Source organism: Musca vetustissima, unplaced genomic scaffold, assembly GCF_032173495.1.
Source record: "Musca vetustissima isolate MV318-11 ecotype Yass unplaced genomic scaffold, APGP_CSIRO_Mvet_v1 utg53124, whole genome shotgun sequence".
NCBI lineage: Eukaryota > Metazoa > Arthropoda > Insecta > Diptera > Muscidae > Musca > Musca vetustissima.
The window spans coordinates 41,680-62,265 of NW_026886405.1; the positions used below are offsets into that span (position 1 = coordinate 41,680).

Consider the following 20,586-nt stretch of genomic DNA (forward strand, 5'->3'; position numbering starts at 1 on the left):
TTGGATACGTGAGAATATTTCGAAAAATAATAAAACGAGTTTTGATGAAAAATATACGAATTCTCATTATTAGATGAGTAGTATAAATTTTATCCTTTCAATTAACAAGAATTTTCGAGAAATTTTTATTATATCTCCAGTAGTGATTTTTTTATGTAGCCGACACATCTGATACTTAACGTCGCAATGTGAATGCTCTCTTCTAAGCTATGGCACATTTCCACCATTTAAATGCCATAATAACCTCTAATCTCAAATTTTTTCATGATGTATGGTGTTTACTAAGCTAACTTTACGTGTGTGCGTGGGTGTTGAATTATTAGACAAATTTTAGAATTTTATTTGTCACCAGCGAAAAATATAGTATTTCTTCCGACATTACCTTATTTACTGCTCAAAAAAGACATGCCTCCACATGGCGTATGACGGCATGACTTGAGATGCGTAGCAAAGTGGTTTTAATTTAGTTTATCCATTTGATTTTTTTATAATTCTATTTTTTCTAATAATTTAATTGACTCATAAAACAACAGCGAAATGGACAAGAGGTAGCAAGTCACTTGTCTGTGATATACGGGTATAAATATGTGCGTGTGTCATTCGTACACCGCCTTTCATTGAATTACATGTGGATTACGACGCCAGTAATTCTCAATGACACAAATTTTCCTTAGATTCGTTGAAGAAACCGAAACACGCTATTGTGAGGGAGGTAAAGGCATATCAATACAATACGATTCTAAAACGTAGAGTAGAAAATATTTGACTACAAAAAAAATCCGATTTTACGTTAGTTCTTTTAATTATTTAATTAGATGACAACATGTTGTTGTTGTGATGTTTTCACTCAAGGAGAAGAGATTTTGTGCGGGGGTGGGGGAGATGTATTGAAAACAAAAAATTACTTTAAATTAAGCCATAGCAGAAACACAAACAACAACAGAGATTGTCGGAATACCTTAGTAATTCATCACGCCAACTTTGTTCGCTGGAATGAGTGGCACGAAATACCAGCATCGATAGGCGACTGAGGCTGCGTTTGATCTCGGGCATTTTGAATATGTTTGGGGGTAGGGGGTTTCTTTCTGCTTCTTAGTCTTCAATTACTGTGGCTGTGTTGTTGTTGTTGTGAATACTGTTACGGATGCTGCTCTTGTTCTTGCTCACATGCAATCGAAACGTTTTGTTTTGATTTACTTCCTTTTCTGTTTGAATTGAGAACAAACGAAGAACTCTGAAGGTTATGTTGTTACGAAAACAAAAAAAAAACTTTACATGGCAATGGCGCAAATAATGACCATTGCCTTAAATTTTACACTTTACACAGTCGTAGCATAATGTCATCATCATCATCTTATATAATAAATTCGAATTTGACATTTTTATGATTTCGTTTGTATTTATTTTTCGTTTTTCAGTTATGCACATTGCTTTGTGGTGTTGGTAAACAACAACACTTTCAATTTTGATTCCTTCGCCTTTAATTTTTTTTACTAAAACTAAGCGATTCGATTTGAAATGAACTTAAATTTATATAAAACCGAACGATTTGAAATGAACTTAAATTTCCGAATAATTTGTAAAAACTTTGAATTGAATTTTTCAAAATTATTTCTTTTTTGTTTTTGAATTTATCGTAACGACGATGTTGCCGTTTGCAATGTTTTATGTCAACTACTACTACTACTGCTGTGGGTGAGCACAATTTTTCGAAATTACATTTTGAAATTTCTATTTTGCTGTTGTCGTTTTGCAATTTTTGTTCTACGTTTGACAATTTGTTTTTTCTAGTCTTTGTTTCACTTTCTTTTTAGAACAATGCTGTTGTCTGTCTATTGCAATTATATTTGTAAATGTAGTTGTTGTTTCTAATTTCAAAGACGATTTTCTTGCTTGTTTTTTGAAATTAGAAAATGTTCAAAAGTAATTAAAACATATTATTGAGATAGGTCAAAGTGCATTGTACACGAAGCGATTAGTGTGTGGTGGGAATGTAAGCAATTTAAGCAAGTTATATTCGGGGGAGGGAGGTGTTTTAAGAATATTAACAATTCCATGAGAGATGAATGACAAAAAGGAACCCTTCATCTCAAAAGAAAACCAAGGCAAGAAGAAACCTAAGTTAATTAATACATTGTCTCAAAATATGAATTGTTCATTCTTTTTGCAACACCTCGAAATATTCACCGGAGTTCTCTCAAATGTATGCATATTATTGATCAGAAGGAAATTCTATGTCGATTTATGTCCGTCCTTCTGTCTGTCCCTGTGTTGAAATCACGATAGAGATCACAAGATTTAACATAGAGCTCGAAAAATTTGCACAGACATTGCTAGTTAGCGGTCATATAAGGGTACCTCCCAATATACGGTATATTTGGGATTTTGGACAAGGTTTCTAACCGAATTGGCTGTAATTTGGTATTTTGGGCTTTCATTGTATAGCACATTTCCATACTAAACATTTTTAATATTGATAAACGTTTGAGGGTAGCCTTCATATGGGAGCTATGTCAAAAAATTGTTCTGTATTCATATTTTTGTGCACATAAAAATTGGAAGGTATCGTTATATGGGGATTAACCTAAAAAGTCTACCAACACTTACAATTTTTTATAGGAGGAAAAATCACTGCGCGCCGTTTGCTACGGGTGCCTAAACCTCTGAAATATTCAGTTTTGAAAAAAAAACCTTTATATAAGGATCTCTCTATTTTCTTTGTGATTTTTTTACACCCTTCTCTTAATTTTGATTGAATGACTGTGAGACCGGCTTTGATTTATCCTAATCGGTTAAAAAAATGTTTTAAAGCTTGCACTAAATGTATTTTTTTTTAAATAATCTTCTTAAAAGCTTGTACGAAGTGCCGATTTTTTATAATATATTTTTTCAAATCATACACAAGGCGTAGTTTTTTTTAAATTATATTTTTATAAAGCATCCACAGGGCGTAGATTTTTTGAAAAAAAAACATACTTTTAAATATTTGTTTTTCAAATAGGGTTTTTGTTCAAAATGTCCAAAAAGACTATTTCAGAATTCTAAAATATGACAAAGAAACATGCCAAATTTGTTGTGTAAAGATTTTTTTGCATTTTCCATTTTAATATGAATTTCTATTTTTAATTTTTTTCTTTAATGATCTCGGTAGTGATTTCCCTTTGTTGTGGTCTTAAAAACATCCACATATACTAGCATATATATGTCATTTACATGTCATTTATTATTGCATGCTGTGATTATTTTGTGCATCTGATTGATTCGAAATGAGATTTCTTCAACCAAGGAAGATGTTTTCTCTGTAATTAATGTTATGCACAACTTATTGTCTTTAACGAATGCAATGACAATAATTTACAAAAACAAAAAAAGGAATACTGGTGGGCGGTGAAATTTGTAGTGTATAAAAGCAATCTGTTTTTAGCTGACAATCAGATTTTATTGAAATTCAACCGAAACATAAACAACGCCACCTGGCATAATTTACGCAAACGGAAGGACCTTCAGATAAATTGATACAGAATTTTAAATAAAAAACAGTAGGTAGTGGGCATATCCACAACCTACAGAAATATTTATGGAATTGAACTTTTGCAAAGTTAGCTTTCACAGCATTGAAAAAATATTTTAAAAAACTATGCTTTGTCGATGCTTTAAAAATTTTATTTTAAAAAATCGACTCTTTGTGAATGCTTTGAAAAAATTAAAGAAAAAAACGCCTTGTCGCAAGCTTTGAAAAAATTTTTTATAAAAATCTACGCCTTATGAATGTTTAGAAAAAATATTTTAAAAAATTTAGGCCTTATGGATGTTAAGAAACTATTGTTTTAAAAAATTTGCGTCTTATGAATGTTAAGAAAATGTTGTTTTAAAAAATCTACTCCTTTTGCATGCTTTGACAACTTTAAAAAAACTACACCTTATCGCTATGATTTTTTTTAAATCTACATTTCGTGGAAGCTTTAAAAATATGTTTTAAAAACCTGCACTTCGTACAAGCTTTGGACAAAAAGATTTTAAAAAATCTACGCCTTGAAAAAAATATTTTCAAAATTCTACGTCTTGAAAAATATATTTCAAAAAATCTACGCCTTGAAAAATATATTTCAAACCAGTAAGGAAGGTAGTAAATCGGACGGGCCAACTATATGATACCCTTCACCACTTTGGGTATTTTCAACAGATGGAATCCTAACAGACGTCACATTTTTGAAGGTCTATTAACATGAAATTTAACATGTCATTCTGCAACCTATACAAAATTTTGGTCAAATATAGAGTTGCTTCCTACAATGTGACAAAATTATGTAAATTAATTTAAAGCTAAATATCGAAATCTAAACCGATTTCATCGAAACTTGTCACATATTAGGTTACACTTATTTCAGTATGCTTTGTGCATTCGACCACCTTTTGCGTTCTTCATTTACTTATAAATCCAAATTTCGTGCAAATCGAAGGATATATAGGGACTTTGGTGCATCATTCACATAAAATCGGGCGAAAATATATATGGGAGCTATATATAAATCTGAACCGATTTTCATTAAATTTAACACACATATTTCTAGACTTAATTCAGAACGCTATGCCAGATTTCGTGCAAATCGAAGGATATATGGGGGCTTTGGTGCACTATTTACATTAAATCGGACGAAAATATATATGGGAGCTATATCTAAATTTGAACCCATTTTTTGAAAAATATATTTAGACTCAATTCAGTACGCTGTGTTAAATTTCGTGCAAATCAAAAGATATATAGCCACTTTGGTGCACCATTTACCTTAAATCGGACGAAAATATATATGGGAGCTATATCTAAATCTGAACCGATTTTTCCCAATTTCAATAGGGTTCATCCTTGAGCCAAATAAATGAGCTGTGCCAAATTTACAATTTAATGAGCTGTACTTTGCTTACAATTTAACATTGAAAAATATACGGAATGCATAACTCAGAAAAATGCATTTTCTCAAAAGGAACCACGCCTTGAAAAATATATTGCCTGTTACAAACATATGCACAAAAAAATATAGTGTGGTGAAGGGTATAAAAATCTACGCCTTGAAAAATATATTTTAAACAATCTACGCCTTGAAAAATATATTTTATACAATCTACGCCTTGAAACATATATTATAAAAAATATACGTCTTGAAAAATATATTTAAAAAAATCTGTGCCTTGAAAATTTATTTATCTACGCCATGAAAAGTATATAGGCCAAAACTACGCCATTCAATATATTAAGAAACACCAAAACATGGACGCATTTTTAATATCAAACATCCTAGAGCTCTCTATTGTGATTTCTACAGATGGACATGGCAGAATTTTATTCTGATCAAGAATTTATATACTTAAATATTTCGATCCATTAAATGATATAATCTAGTTTAGTCAACACCTTGCGCGTGCTTTGAAAAAATGCTGACATTCTTTATTTTTTTTTTCGGAAGACCCTGGAATCAAAGTGGGTTGATTCCTCGGTATTCCTGGAAAAATCATACCGATTATTGACGAAATTCCATCCAAACAACGATAAATCAATCTGAAGGATCTTCTGAATCACACCACACATTTCCTGACCCACCTCATTGATAATTTGCAACAACAAAAATTACCAAATAAATAAATTAAAATACCACCAACGACTTCCCGCCAAAATAAAAATCAATTTTAAACAAATTGTTTAATTGTTTGTTTACGGTCATAAATGTTTGTTTAAAATAAATACTAAATAGTGTTTAACAACGGGATTTTTTTCGCCACAATTTCCGATAAACACTTTAGACCCAATAAACCGGCAATGAATCAGTCATTGGTCGAAGACTTCTTGGTGGGAAATTTCAAACTAATCGAACATACAAACATATGTACATAATTGTGAAAATGTTTCAAAAATAGAATTGTTCTCACGAAAAAATTCACACATTTCGCATGCCAATTTTGTTACAACACTATCCAACGCCACACAACGGGTCCACATGATTTGTGTGATATGACCCCCGCTCGGTGGCAATAAAAACGCCAAAGCCAATACAACTAATCTAATCAGACAATGGCGAATGGTTGGTTAATCTAAACAATATTATTAATTGATGTCTAGGTGACGTCAGAGATGGGAATACCTTAGCACACACAAAGGGGTAACATTTGAGAATAAATATATAAAATCGAAAGAGGAAAAAGGCTTGTAATGACAAATAGCCAAAACATGAAATTGTGGGGTGGGGGGTTGATAAAGGAAAATGCAAGCTGTCTTCCTCCCTAGACACTTGGGCAATAATTTTTTTTTTTGCGTAAGTGAAGCTGATTCTCATGGTGATTTGCCCGCAAACAATTTCAACATACTAGATCAAATGACACACACACAGTAGACCAGAAGACCCCCTATTACGAATTGGAAGGAATAAATTAAATAAATTAATTAATATCATTGGTTTTGTTGTAACAAACATGACAGCAACAACAACAACGGGAGAAAGAGGTTCGTTTGCCGCCTTGTGTTTGATATGGCGGGAGCGAAATAAAATGTCTAGGTGCATGGTAACAAAAAATATATAAAATAGGGTTACCAGGTGTATTTGAGTTATTTATTTATTTTTGGTGCTTTATAAATTTAAACAAACAAATAAATCAACTTCCATGATGAGTGAGCGACTGAGTGATTGGTTGTTTGAGTGAAAGCTTCTTGATGATTCATTTGTCGTTATTTCTTTAGGTGTTGAAAACAGTTTTGCAATGAATTAAAAAGAAACATGATTATCACGCGATCATTAACTGTTGCTATTTCTGTACGAATGATTATAAATTATGGACAAGAATATTGTATTTTCCAATCAATTAGATCATAATGTATAATTTCGAAATGTGAAAAGTAGACTGGGAATGGGAATCAGAATAAAAAAAGGTTATTTATAAATAAAATTAAAAATATTGTTTTTGAAAAAAAAAATATTAAAAAAATATATAATATTTATATCAAAAGATGGATAAAATTGATATTTTTATACCCTTCGCCACACTGTGGTACAGGGCATTATGTCTTTGTGCATATGTTTGTAACAGGGAAAAGGAAACGAAATAGACACATGGTTCCTATTGAAATTGGGAAAAATCTGGTTCAGATTTCGATATAGCTCCCATATATATTTTCAAAGTACAGGTCGCATTTATAATCCGATGGTGTAAATGGTGCACCAAAGTCCCTAAATATCTTTTGATTTGCCCGAAATTAGGCACAGCGTACTGAATTAAGCCTAGACTGATGTGTGCTAATTTTCGTGAAAATCGATTGAAATTTAGATATAGCTCATATATATATATATATATATATATATTTGTCCGATTTAAGGTAAATGGTCACCAAAGTCCCTAAATATATTTTGATTTGCCCGAAATTAGGCACATCGTACGGAATTAAGCCTTGAATGATGTGTGTTAATTTTCGTGAAAATCGGTTCAAATAGATATAGCTCCCATATATATTCTTCCAATTTAATGTAAATTTGGCACAAAGGCATACAGAAAAAAAAATTGTAACCATGTGTGATAAAAAAATTTAAAAATCCAATTAAAATTTGATGATTTTTCCCATATATATTGTTATCCATCTTTTACATAAATGGTACACCAAACTCTTAATGTTTGTCCGATTTACATGAAATTTTAAAAATTGTATAAAATTTAATAATTTTTTGAATGACGTTATTGGGTTTTTTTTGTGAATTGTTGGTGTTTGATAAACATGGCTCCACTACGTTTGAAATTTTTAACAGTGCGGCTTACCGAATAGCGTGTATAAAGTTTGCTATAAATCGTTTTTTTTTCTGTGTATATATCTTTCGATTTGTACGAAATTTGGCACAGCGTAATGAAAATTAAATTTGTGTGTTAGGTTGCAGAAATTGTTGAATATGTTCCTTTAAAATTTGCATACGATTGAAAGGATACATATGTACAATATACACAAAGTGGTGAAGGGTATCATAAAGACGGCCCAGTCTGACTTTACTACTTTCATTACTGGTTTGGTAGTGCGATATGACAGTCAATGAGAATACAAAATACAAAATTATGGCCAATACGGTTAAAATTCTCAAAATAGCGACTTGGGTCAACATTAATAATTTGTAGTTCGGAGATACAGTTATGAAAACCCAAAATACCAAATTAGAACCCATTTGATTGAAAAACGTGTCAAAAATTCCCATATTGTTGAATACTAAAAAGTTTTTAGTATGGAAATTTGCTAATACAAATACAAAATTACAGCTAAGTTGGTTGGAAAACGTGTCCAAAATACTGGGGTGTACTATTATATTGTGGTTACCAATTTTACCAAATCGTCAATATTATTTTTTATGAGGGAAGTACCCCACATACCTCCCGAAATATTAGGACACATAAACAAACATGAAATGCTCAAAAATTGAACTGAAGATGAAGCCTCGTTTCTTGGAAGATCCCACTTTGCCTTAAGAGGATCATGAGTTCAAATCCTAGTAACATTATATTCTTACCCCTAAAAGTATGCCCTATTATAAAAACTGACATAAAAATTAACGTTTTAAATTTGAACTATAGGTGTCCATTTTTTCTGAAGAAAACCCCCACTAACAAAAAGAAGAATAACATTACAAAAATTAAAGTAATGATAGCGCCTCATTTCATAATCCTATTTGGAAATCCTATTTGTCGTCTTTGGAGGAGGGAGTAAATCTTACCCCTTCGCTCATATATTTCACAAAGGCTATGAAATAAAGATACGATTTGTTTATATATTTGAAGTATGTATCTTGATATGAGTTCAATTATTATTTGGAATGCAAAATATTATAGAAAAAAGGGAATTCACTTAACAATATATGAGAGCAGTCCCTAAGGTTTCCCCAAAATATTCCTGGACTTATTGTACGCAAATTTCTTCTCCGTACTACCACTAAAAATTAAGAATTTTCGAATATTCAACCCAATATTAAATTTCATATAGGGGTATTATTTTTATATGAAAAAACACACGTATGTAACCAAATGCATTATTCTGCCGCTATATGGCGGAGTTTTCATATTATGGATATTGGTACAGATTTATGAAGTTTCTTTTTTGAAGATTCCTCTTTGTAAAGTATGTACCAAATTGTCAAAAACATAAAAAATATATAAAATTTAGTTATAGATGGCGCTTATTTTATGAACAAAGCCCACAGGGAAAAATAATAATACAAATATTAAACTATTGATGGCGCTTTATTTTCTCAGCAATAGGATGAAGTCAATATAGAATATTCAAATTCATATGAATTTATATATGAATCAAAGGTAATATTATAAAATTCATTATCCTGTCCTTAACATTCAATCAAGGCGTGGATTTAATAAAAAAATTATACTTTAAGGTTTAAGCGTGTTTTCTTCTCTTGTGGTTTTGCACACCTGGTCACCACATAAAGTAATGAATTAGATGAATGCCACAACGGAACTATGAACTGTCTGTTTACCTGTGCCCCAGGGAATAACCGAAGCAACACGGAGGTCATTTGAAAACAAACAAACTGCATTATCACATTGTGATACGTTGTGAGTTTATTTATTTGTATGGATATCATAAATCCATGAACTTGACATTTCCTCGGCGCTGCTACTGTTGCGTCTATCCACTTCCATAACAATTAAAAAACAGATAATTTACTAATAAGAAAATTGAAAAAAGAAACATTCCCTAGATAAAAACAAATAATACATTTTTTCATTTAATGCCTTTGAGAAAATGAAAAAATAATAATTTTTTTGTTTTATTTCAAGCCACTTTTATTGATTTTAAAGTTCAGTGAACTTAATACTTTTTCTTCCACTCCCTCTGACGGCAGGGTTCTTATCAACGCCATATGTTCTGTGTCTGTTAACGATGCATAAATAGAGGCATATTGGAAATATACTTACGTCGAACATATGACATGATGTGATTAATATGGTAAATTGAGGAAGAATTAAAAGAAATATTGAAAACAAGAATATTCAGAATATTTTTACTGGTTTGGATCTGTAGATTGCAGTTCTCTCTGGAAATTATAGAGAAAATCATTGAAATTTATTATAGTAGAGGGTTCTTAATAGGAACTTCGGTCAAAAGTGTTTCGGAAATGTATATGGTGAACATTGTTACCCTTTAAAAATGTCAATGCTATGACGTCAGTGTTTTTAAAAAAATACATCCTCATATCTCCATATGCCATTTTTTTTAAAGTAAGGTCAAGTGTATAGTTCATTTCTAAGAAATTTCTATATGTTTAATGTAAATAATGATACTTCAATACCTTCAAGGCCCTGACATTGTCATTTATTGAAAAGAAAAACTACAGATTGTCATGATGCCATTACATACATTCACATGGCATCGAAATTTCCGTTAAAAGAAATACATTTCCAAATGTAACATTTAATTGCCATATTTATCACTTTTTTCTTCATACTAAATATTTTGAGCAAAATGTGTTTTGTTGCTAGATTTTGTTCTGCCTGCCTGTAATCATTAATATTTGAGGCTGTGTGACCATGCAGCTTTGTTACCAAGTTCAAGTTGAAATATTTTTGTCTGTAGCAGTGTTTTTTTACAAATTTCGTAGAATTGCAAAAGCATAAGATGTGTGAGTACGTTTTTGTAAAGAAAAAGAGAAAAAATAACAACAACAAACAGCATAAATATTGTCATGTTTCCAATTGTTTTTGCCGTTTGCACGTTCCCCAATGAATTTTTTGAGACATCTTAAAACATTTTTTTATTTATTTTTTTTTTTTTTTTTTTGTTTGAGAAACAGTTTTGCCATTTGAAATTGAAGTTTTATACCAAGTGATTTTTCGGATAGCAATGAACAAACAGTTCAACAATTGAACTATAGATGACGTCCTCCATATGATGAACGTTCCGTAAGAGTGAATATTCTTGATAGAATTAGGTATGTTCTCCTATTGATATATGTAGCTTACATTATATAATAGTACGATTACATTGTACCGGATTTCATTAACCCAATGGGTTTAAATTGTCAATTCCATTGTATACATGTCAAATAAATCCTTATAGAGTAGGTCAGCAAAATCGACTAAAAATTTGATTTTTTGTATGCATTATTGTGAACAGATAAAGTAATGTTCCGAAAAGTGCAATTTTTGGGGAATTTGAGTTTGTGATAAGAAACCAATTATTTATGAAGAAAATCGAAAGTCGATCTTGTAAAGTCGACTTTACGATTTTCTCATAGATCAAAAGTCGACTTCGACTTTTAGACTTTTCAATACAAAAAGTCAATTAATCGATTAGTCGAAAGTCGATTTACTTATCCCTAATTTTGATTGCCTATTCAAATTTACCATCCGAAATTGCAATAAATTGGCAGGTTCTACCTTGAATAAGGAAGATCTTGAGTTCAAATCCCAGTAAAGATATATGTGTTAACCCTTAAAAGTAGGCACCATTGTAAAACTTGCACAAATATAAACACTATACCATTGAAATATAGATGACACTAATTTTCTTATGAAAAGCCCACCACGAAAATATAACGGTGCAAGTACCAAACTATAGATGGAGCTTCGTATTACAATGTAAAGATAATTTTTCAAGAGCTTATACATCTTTATATCCTCAACCATTGGATGCGGTAAAATTAACTACGTCCTTTTGTTATCATGTACGAAGATCGGTATAGGTTATGATATAAATCCCATATGGCTAAACAGTTCGATTTCGATATTTTCATGATATTAAGAACATTAATCTTAAAATCAAATATTACGTCTAAGCATCAGTCATTAAAATTCCAGCGGTGTTAGAAAGGGCACATGTCTGGCTCTCGTATGAACTAGGATTATTGGCTTCGCTCAAAAATCAAAAAAAAAAAATGAAATATCGCCTATTTTTTACCACAAACCAAGTTAAAAATAAGGAAGATCTTGACCGATACGATAGCTATACACTCACAGAGAAGCGCCCAAAATTTGGAATCGATCGTATTATTAGTTTTTGAGTTATCGTGCCCGCCATTCGCAAAAACGCTGTTTGGAGAAAAATGCGTTTAAAGTTTGAGAAGCCCTCTTGTCGTCACTTGATGCTAGCACAATAAATCGGCTATATCTTCAAGAGTTGTTTGAAACCTTAGGGTTAAATAACAAACATTGAGTTTTTAAGGAATTTGAATTAGACAAACTTTGCAATATATGGATTTTTAGTTTTAAACATTGCAAAGTTTAGTATACCAAATGTTTCCTCTATTTTTGGTCGAAAAATCCAAAAGTGGCAATGCTGTTTGATAAAAACATTATTTTCTATTATTTCTCTAATTTTATCACACATTTCAATGTTAAACAAATGTTTTTTGTGGCATCCATTTGACTTTTGAGATTGTGTTGACTTTTTCCTAAATTCTTTGCAGGCTGTCATGGTACAAAAGGGGGAAATAATCGATGCAAATAAGTGGCAATATAAGTGTGGCAAAAATAATTTTATAATGACTCGAAAATTCAATGCTTGGATACAAAATACAATATCATGCTTGACACTTTTTGAACTTAATACTGCCACTTATTTCAGAGCGCTTGAATTCGAATGCTTCAGCATACTTCTTTTTCTTCTTTTGTATGTTCCACTATTTCATAAAAGGTATAACTTGCATCTAGTGAAGGTCCTATAATACCTAGAATCCATTTTCGCAGCCATTATTATTGAATCCGTTGTAATGAAGCATGCAAACTCAGTATCAAGTCGGTCTACCTCACTTATGTCAAAATTGTTTCTATAATGCTGATATATTTTCATATAGATTTATATGATATAAAAATAAACTTTATATATCATTTCCCACTATTGTATTCAGTTTATTTTCAGCTAACAAAGTAAAAAAAAAATGCGGGCGTGAATACAACAAAACAATTATGCGCATAAATTTAAATTTAATTGAATTTGTTTGTTTGTTTATTCAACATATATACATCCACCCATATACATATATTGAATAATGCCAACAAGACCACAAAATATTGCCCAAACAAAACGATTGACTGTGTGCCGAATAATTACACGCCTCAGTTTATGTGTAAACAATTGTCGTGGACTTTGTGTACTCGTTTAATTTTTTTTATCCAAAAAAAAGTGTCAGCCGTTGTTGACCTATTGTCATATTTTTGTTATGCTTCGATTAGCACAATTTCTAAATAGAATATTTTTATTTATTATTTTTAGAGATTTTTATGATTACAAGGGTTACTATTTTATGTTTTATTAAAAAAATGATTTTCGTAAAAGGGATAATGGTATTACTGGAAAAGGATTATTTAGGCAGAGGTTAAATTAGAATTGGATCTACAGTGGCCCATAAAATATTAGTATCATACTTAGAAGCTGAACTTTTAACAATTGGAAAAATTAATCAAGCGAAGCTACGCGATAAAGCTTTTATTTGGAATTTGTAAAAATATTTTAGGTAAAATATTGTTCGTTACACAGAATCGATTCTTATATGAGAGTGGTTAGTATTTTAGTATACTTTTGGGCAAAAAAATTCTACGGAATATAAAGATTCAAATAGATATCTGATTCCGGTCTTCAGAAAAAATCATTGCCTGGCGAATAAATAAAGTGGGAAGGAACGTGGCAGTGATATTGTATTACATTTTATTGAAATACATTCGTTACTAAAAAGGTACTTGACCCTATGGTAATTTAATACACACCAACGCCATCTGTACTACACACCAACACCACCTATACTTAAGATGGTTTCCTAGAATAGTATTTATATATAGTGTATACTTATGGGCACTTATGACATAAGAAAAGGGCTCATGAGCTATTATAGAGGTACTAATGACATGAGAATTATTATCAGGAATAAAATACTACAGAATATAAACATTAGAATAGATATCTAATTCAGGTCTTAAAAATAAAGGCCATTGACATCAAATAAATAGAGTTAGAATGACAATAAATAGTGTGGTCGTGGTTTTGAAAATATTTTGTTGAAATATATTCATCACTAATAACGTATTAGACCACATTAAAATGTAATACACACGGGCGTCATCTATACTTCAATGTGTACATAGCTTCATATAATAGTACTTATTTATAGTGTATACTTATGGGCGCGTAGAACATATGACTGACAGAGGAAAACCAGGTTGATGAGCTATTATACAGGTACAAATGATATGGAACTGCCTAGAATTATTTTCAAGTATTATATAGATTTTTCGTAAAATATCGATCAAACAATTTCAGATTTATGCTCGTTGGAAGGATGACATTTCGTAGTAAAAAAATTATTATGCTGTCATTTGTTTGGTGCATTCAGATGTAAGTTACAGGGTTTTAAAAATAGAAGTGAACAAAGAGAAAATTCTATACATTTTACAGTTATTCTTTCACAAGGCGAAAATGCAAGCTAAGCGGCTAAAATTGTGCATGGTGTTTATGGTTTCGATACGGTAACAGCCAATTATGTGCAATATTGGTTTCGCATATTCCATTCACGAATTTTTGAGTTTAAAGATGCACCTCGCACAGATAGGCCGGTCGTCGAAATTGTCGATAAAGTCGGTGAAATGCCTTTAAAATTACAACAAAACGGTGAATATTTGGCCCAAATCGGTCATTCCGAAGCATTTATTTAATATAAAATAATGGATTTCTTTTTCCCCAACCTAATAATTAAAAATATCACAATTTGTTTTATTTACTTTTACCTCGAAATATTGTCCACATGGCAATGTAATCAATTTTAGCCACATCTATATGTCTGTTTAAATCGCGATAGAGACCGCAATATTTAAGTTACACCTACGAAATTTTGGACATAGCTTGCCAGAACTTCAAGGATGTTTCCTATTGAACGAAATGTCAATTTTAGGTTTCCCGTTAGTCTTAGAGACATTTTCCAACAGAAGTTACTGTAATTTGGCATTCAAAGTTCTTGGTTTATAAAAATACTTATTCGCAAATAAATATAGGCCCATGTTTCGAGATTGTCTTCACATAAAGGTAATCCTCGTGGGGTAAAAAATTCGTTGAATACAATTTTAAATATAAATCCATGTGTCGGCATAGTCTCCGTGACATTTTATGGTACCTATGTCCCATTGCTACCTAAGTCCTATGTACATTATCCGGAGGGTATAAAAGTTTGACCTGACCGAAAATTTCGAGTTCTCATGGGAAATGTACAAATACACATGCCCTTCAATTTCAACACCTAACCGGAATTTTTTTGTTTGTAACATAGACGCTAAACTTTGACCCTACAAAATGTCAAGGTATAGTCATAAAAAACCGGGCTGAATTAATTTATGTATTTCTAAGTCCTTGCTGAATTTTCATACCAAAATGACTGTAACGTGGCATTTTTCCCTTCTAAATAACTCAATACCGGCGGGTGTCACTGATGTGCTCACGAATCACACACCGTTGTTATCCTGTGATTGTGAGCAAACGTCTCCTACAGATGTCGGTGCAAGCAATAACCAACAAATTAATGTGAATTTAAGAACCATAGGAGAAGAGCAGAACTTTGAGGTTGAAAATGGTATCCACTCCAAACGGTGTTTGCAGAAGAGTTGTTTGTTTTTCTTTTGATTATCTTTTTGTCATATATTTTTGATCGTATTAATATCAAGTTCTAAAGCCAGTTCGAAAAATCATAGGAGGAGGAGGAGAGAGGAAATGAAATGGTATCCACTCCAAACGGTGTTTGCAGAAGAGTTGTTTGTTTTCCTTTGATTATCTTTCTGTCATATATTTTTATCGTATTAATAGCAAGTTCTAAAGCCAGTGCGAAAAATCAGATTTTGGCGGTCCCGGTTGGTTCATGATTTTAGTGCTGCACAGTGTAATTAGACACCTTTTTCTTTTGATTTGTCTGCTATTCTCATCGATATACGTTTCAAGATTCTCCATCTTGGTCTGTCATGGCCGAACTAATTTACTTTTAATTTTCTCGTATTAGTCGTAATAAATCAAGTTAATAATTAATTTCATTTTTTATATGCTTGATAAACATTTTAAAAATTTCTCCTCCACATTGGACAAAGGCGGAAATCGCCTATTAGAAAATCTATAAAATCTTTATGGCCTTTTGTCTGAGTGTTTAGCAGACAATTTCGGGCAACTAAAAAACAATTTGTCTGTCAATAAGTCTAGCAAATGTGATACAAAAAAAAAGTCTCACAATTTTTAAAAATTCAAACATAAAAATAAACTAGAAGAAAAATCCGACGGCCCATAACTGAAATTTTATGTTTCGTCTTTCACAAAAAGGCATTAATCACCCAACATACTCAAAATAAAACACTGACCAAGAACTATAACAAAAACCGAAAATTAAAATAGAACTATTTCCAAACCATTTTAATAAATGACAAATTGCCAAAGAAATATTGCTGATAAATCAAACACATTATATAGTGAAATATAGTAATATATCGAAATATCCCAGCATTTTTTGTGTCTGGCAACTAATTAAGTCACGCTAATTAAGACATCAAAAAATTGTCAAAAATTTTTTTAGCGTGGATGTGAAAAGGGAAACCCTGATCCAGATACGCAAGGAAGCATACACAAAAAAAATGAAAAATGCGGTATAAAATTTCACACTTACTCATACATGGCATCGACCAGATCACGTTCCCATGTCATCAGGCGTTTCATTGTGTTTAATACTTTTTGCAACAGCTTCTTTGCCAGAGATAAAATGATGGACAAAGAAACTGCTGGTTGGGTTGAGGAATAAAATTGTGATTTCTTTTTTTCTCAATAATTTCCTTGAATTTTACACTGGTGGTGGCTGGCTCGAATAAAGGTAAAGTTGTATAATTATGAAAGGCAACGAGTTTCCGATATTTATGCAAATATGTATTTCCTTGGCGTCTGTTTTCTTATCATTTTTCAACTACGAAGACTTATGGCTTAATATAATACTGGTGCGGTTGATTACAAAATTTTGAGCGATTTTTTTCTTTCGTTTAATTAAATTTATTTCTAGTCCAATGACAAATAATACGAGATCTGTAATACTTTTTTATTATTTTTTTTTTTTTTTTGATTTTCGAATTACACTTGCACACTCTACTTTTTTAAATTTGTTTTGCTGTGCAAAACTAAGAGGTCAATCACAAACACAACAACGTTCTTTTAATGGTGGGATAAGCAAAAATATAGCAAATTTTACAAAATTTGCTATAACACATAGTTTTTCGGTTTTCTTTTTTTAGTCGTAGGCAAATTTTTATCAACAATTAAGGAGATTTTTTATTTGAATTTTTTTTCTGGTTTTTTTATACAATTTTTTGCTTAATTTTGTATTTTTCTTTATTTTGTCAACAAATTCGTAAACTATTGAACACGATCTCGTCGCCGTTTAAATGCTTTGCAAGACAACGCAACGCTGCTCGGCTATTCTGACCACCTTTAAGACGTTTAAATTTAAACTGAAAAATTCATCCAACAGGTCCGTATCTTTTATTGTTCGAACCACATCGACAGCGTAACGTAACGTCAACCAAAACAAAAGCAAAAAAAAAAACCAAACGTCAAAAGAAAACTCACAAAAAACACAAATTTCATCTACACGTGGGTATTCAAGGGGGGCATCCGGGGAAAGTGAAATAAATTAGGGAAAGGCGGGGGCTATGGGCGGCAAAGGCTGTTAAATTAAAAGCAAATCAAAAAATATGAACAGAATAAAGGTAACCCAAAACAAACAACAACAAACGGCAGCGTACCCAACCAGCAGTTAAGGTATGTTAAGCTGCTGTGTTAAATCATTTTGTCAACTTGTCAGCTAAGGGGACAGTGGTTCGTCACGGGTTCTGATAGCAATTATATGACAAAAAAATCGTTTAATTAATATTTAATATGTTATTAATTAATATGAATCTATTGTGTCTGTAGATCGCTAATGTTTGGATTGGATTGACGTAGTGCCATAATTAATTTGTTAAATTTCAAATAGAGCTATGTCAATATTGACGGATTTTATTGCATATAAACTCATATCAAAAAAACTATATATAAAATAATTAGTATTTTTAAAACTGATGAGAAAACCAGAAGTCACCAGTAAAAACCGGAAAGGTATACATGATATACATTTAACGTTTGGCAGAGCTCAAATCCACATTCTCAGCAAAATTGGGACACATAATAAGTGACCCTCTAGTGTGAAATCGACAAACTAATTCAGCGGTTGGATCCAAATTTGTATAAGTTCCATCATTAATACTGTCGTACTAATATTTGTATTACGTATAATCAGTCTCAATTCAGTGCCTCGTAGGTGAGAAGTATGACACCTCTTCACCTCTTTCACCAGCAAACTGATAATTTCTGATATTAGGATCGATTTTCGACGTAGGAAGAAAAATTATTTCGAAATGGATGAATGAAATGCAGCTGAAGGTCTCTGAAATTCTAAGAAGCAACCTCGACATAAACAATATATGAGGACAACACAAAATAACAATGGCTAGTTATAGCTCCATCCAGAAGAAAATAACAATTGCAAGTTATAGCTCCATCCAGAAGAAAATGGCAAAATTAATAATAAGGACGCCAACCACTGCACAAAAATGGCCAAGAGGTGACGTTTCTACGCAACGATAGGTGGCGGTCGTATCACCAAGTACATGCAACATCAGACCAATTATTTAATTCGCTGAAATAAAAATAATTAAATAATAAGAACTGAAAAGGACAAAGTCGATTATCTCCAAAATTTATGACCAAAATGGAATTATGCCGTTATATAGAGGCTATGTCAAAAAATGCGGAAGAGGAAGAATTTTTTTCAAATTTGATAATTAAAATGCAGCTGAAGCCCTTTGAAATTTTAATTAGAAACAGAAGAAAATAGCAATGGCAAGTTATAGCTCCATCCAGAAGAAAATGGCAAAATTAATAATAAGGACGTCAACCACTGCACAAAAATGGCCAGGAGGCGACGTTTCTGCGCAACGATAGGGGGCGGTCGTATCACCAAGTACATGCAACAGTAGACCAATCATTTAATTCGCTGAAATAAAACTAATGAAATAATAAGGACTGAATGACCAAATGGGATTATGCCGTTATATAGAGGCTATGTCAAAAAATGGCGGAGGAGGAAGAATTTTTTCAAATTTGATAATTAAAAAGCAGCTGAAGCCCTTTTAAGTTTTAATTAGCAACCTGGGCATCAACAAAACATGAGGATAATATAAAATAATATTGGCTATAGATAGCGCCATCCATTGGAATTAATAGCAAGGATACTAACCACTGTACAAAAATGACAACGAAGCGGCGTTTCTAGACAACGATAGATGCCGGTCGTATCACCAAGTACAGGCTATAACAGACAAATTATTTACTTAGCTGAAATAAAAATAAGTAAAAAAGTGCCAGTAGGTGTTTCCATCAGATATATACCCTCTAGGGATACGTAGTCGACCGCAAAAGTCGACTTTTTGATTTTTACCTCTAAAGTCGATTTGTAGATTTTTCGATTTTTGCTTCGACTAAAAAGTCGTCCTTTCGATTTTGTCAAAACTGTTCAAAATCGATTTTCGACATTTATAAAATCGACTAAAATGTTGATAAAATAAAGTTCTGGAATGTGTAATTTTTTGGGCAATTTGGGCTTTGTGATAAGAAACCAAGTATTTATGAAGAAAATCGAAAGTCTATCTTGAAAAGTCGACTTTGCAATTTCCTCAAAGATCAAAAGTAAAGACATAAAAGTATAAAGATACGACAATCGATACGTCAACAAATTCCAATAGATGGATTTTCCTATGTTGTTACGATATCATAACAACAGAGCAAAAAATATTAAACATTTTAAGTGCTATAACGCAAGCTTATAAAATAAAAATATATTTTTAAGGAAAATATCTCTAATTTTATTTACATTTTATACACACGTTATTGCGTATTTGCGATTTTATTGTTAACATGCCTCTGTTATGCCGGATTCCCCCTGAATATTTTTTACGGTTTCTATGTCTTTGTCAAAAGTCGACATCATCTTTAAGACTTTTAAAAACATAAAGTAAATTAATCGATTTACTGATATCTAATACCCTCAGCCTATAGTTTGCGGGGGTCATCGGAATTACACATAGGTTTTATTATTCGCTTTAATTTAATGTTGATCAAATTGGTTACTCAATTCGTATCAAAATAAATTTACAAGTTTATAAAATATTGACCATTTGTGAGAGAGATACCAGAAAGAGTGAACCGATATTCCTCATCTTCGAAGTTGAAATAAAATTATTTCATATTTTGCTTGAAATTACGTTGGTTTTTTTCCGTATTTTCAAGACTGTTTTTATTCTACGTGGAATCCTTTAGCCTCCAAGAACAAATAATTATTTTCAAGATAATAGAAAAAGATAATTTTTAATACCGAATTGCAGAAACGGAGATAAGATTAAGAAGATAAAAGTTTTTAACACTTCCCTTTGAAGGTAGATCCAAACGACAATGGGTTTCTATTATGTTGCTACAGTACCTTAGTGCGTATACGTTTTGTCACAATGTATACGACT

General features: G+C 31.6%; 1 protein-coding gene across 2 annotated transcripts in view; it reads right to left on the reverse strand.

Annotated features, from left to right (window-relative positions):
• The window catches only part of LOC133333867 (G protein-activated inward rectifier potassium channel 3-like), a 39,653-nt gene extending 22,948 nt beyond the window's left edge, over positions 1-16,705 (reverse strand). Inside the window, exon 1 of one of the 2 annotated variants that reach the window (XM_061542179.1) lies at positions 16,656-16,705. In XM_061542179.1, coding sequence (XP_061398163.1) covers positions 16,656-16,705 — 50 coding nt within the window. Of the gene's footprint in view, positions 1-958; positions 1,054-16,655 lie in introns of those variants that run through there. The other variant, XM_061542177.1, reaches the window with a different exon arrangement.
• Between the last annotated feature and the right edge of the window lie 3,881 nt (positions 16,706-20,586).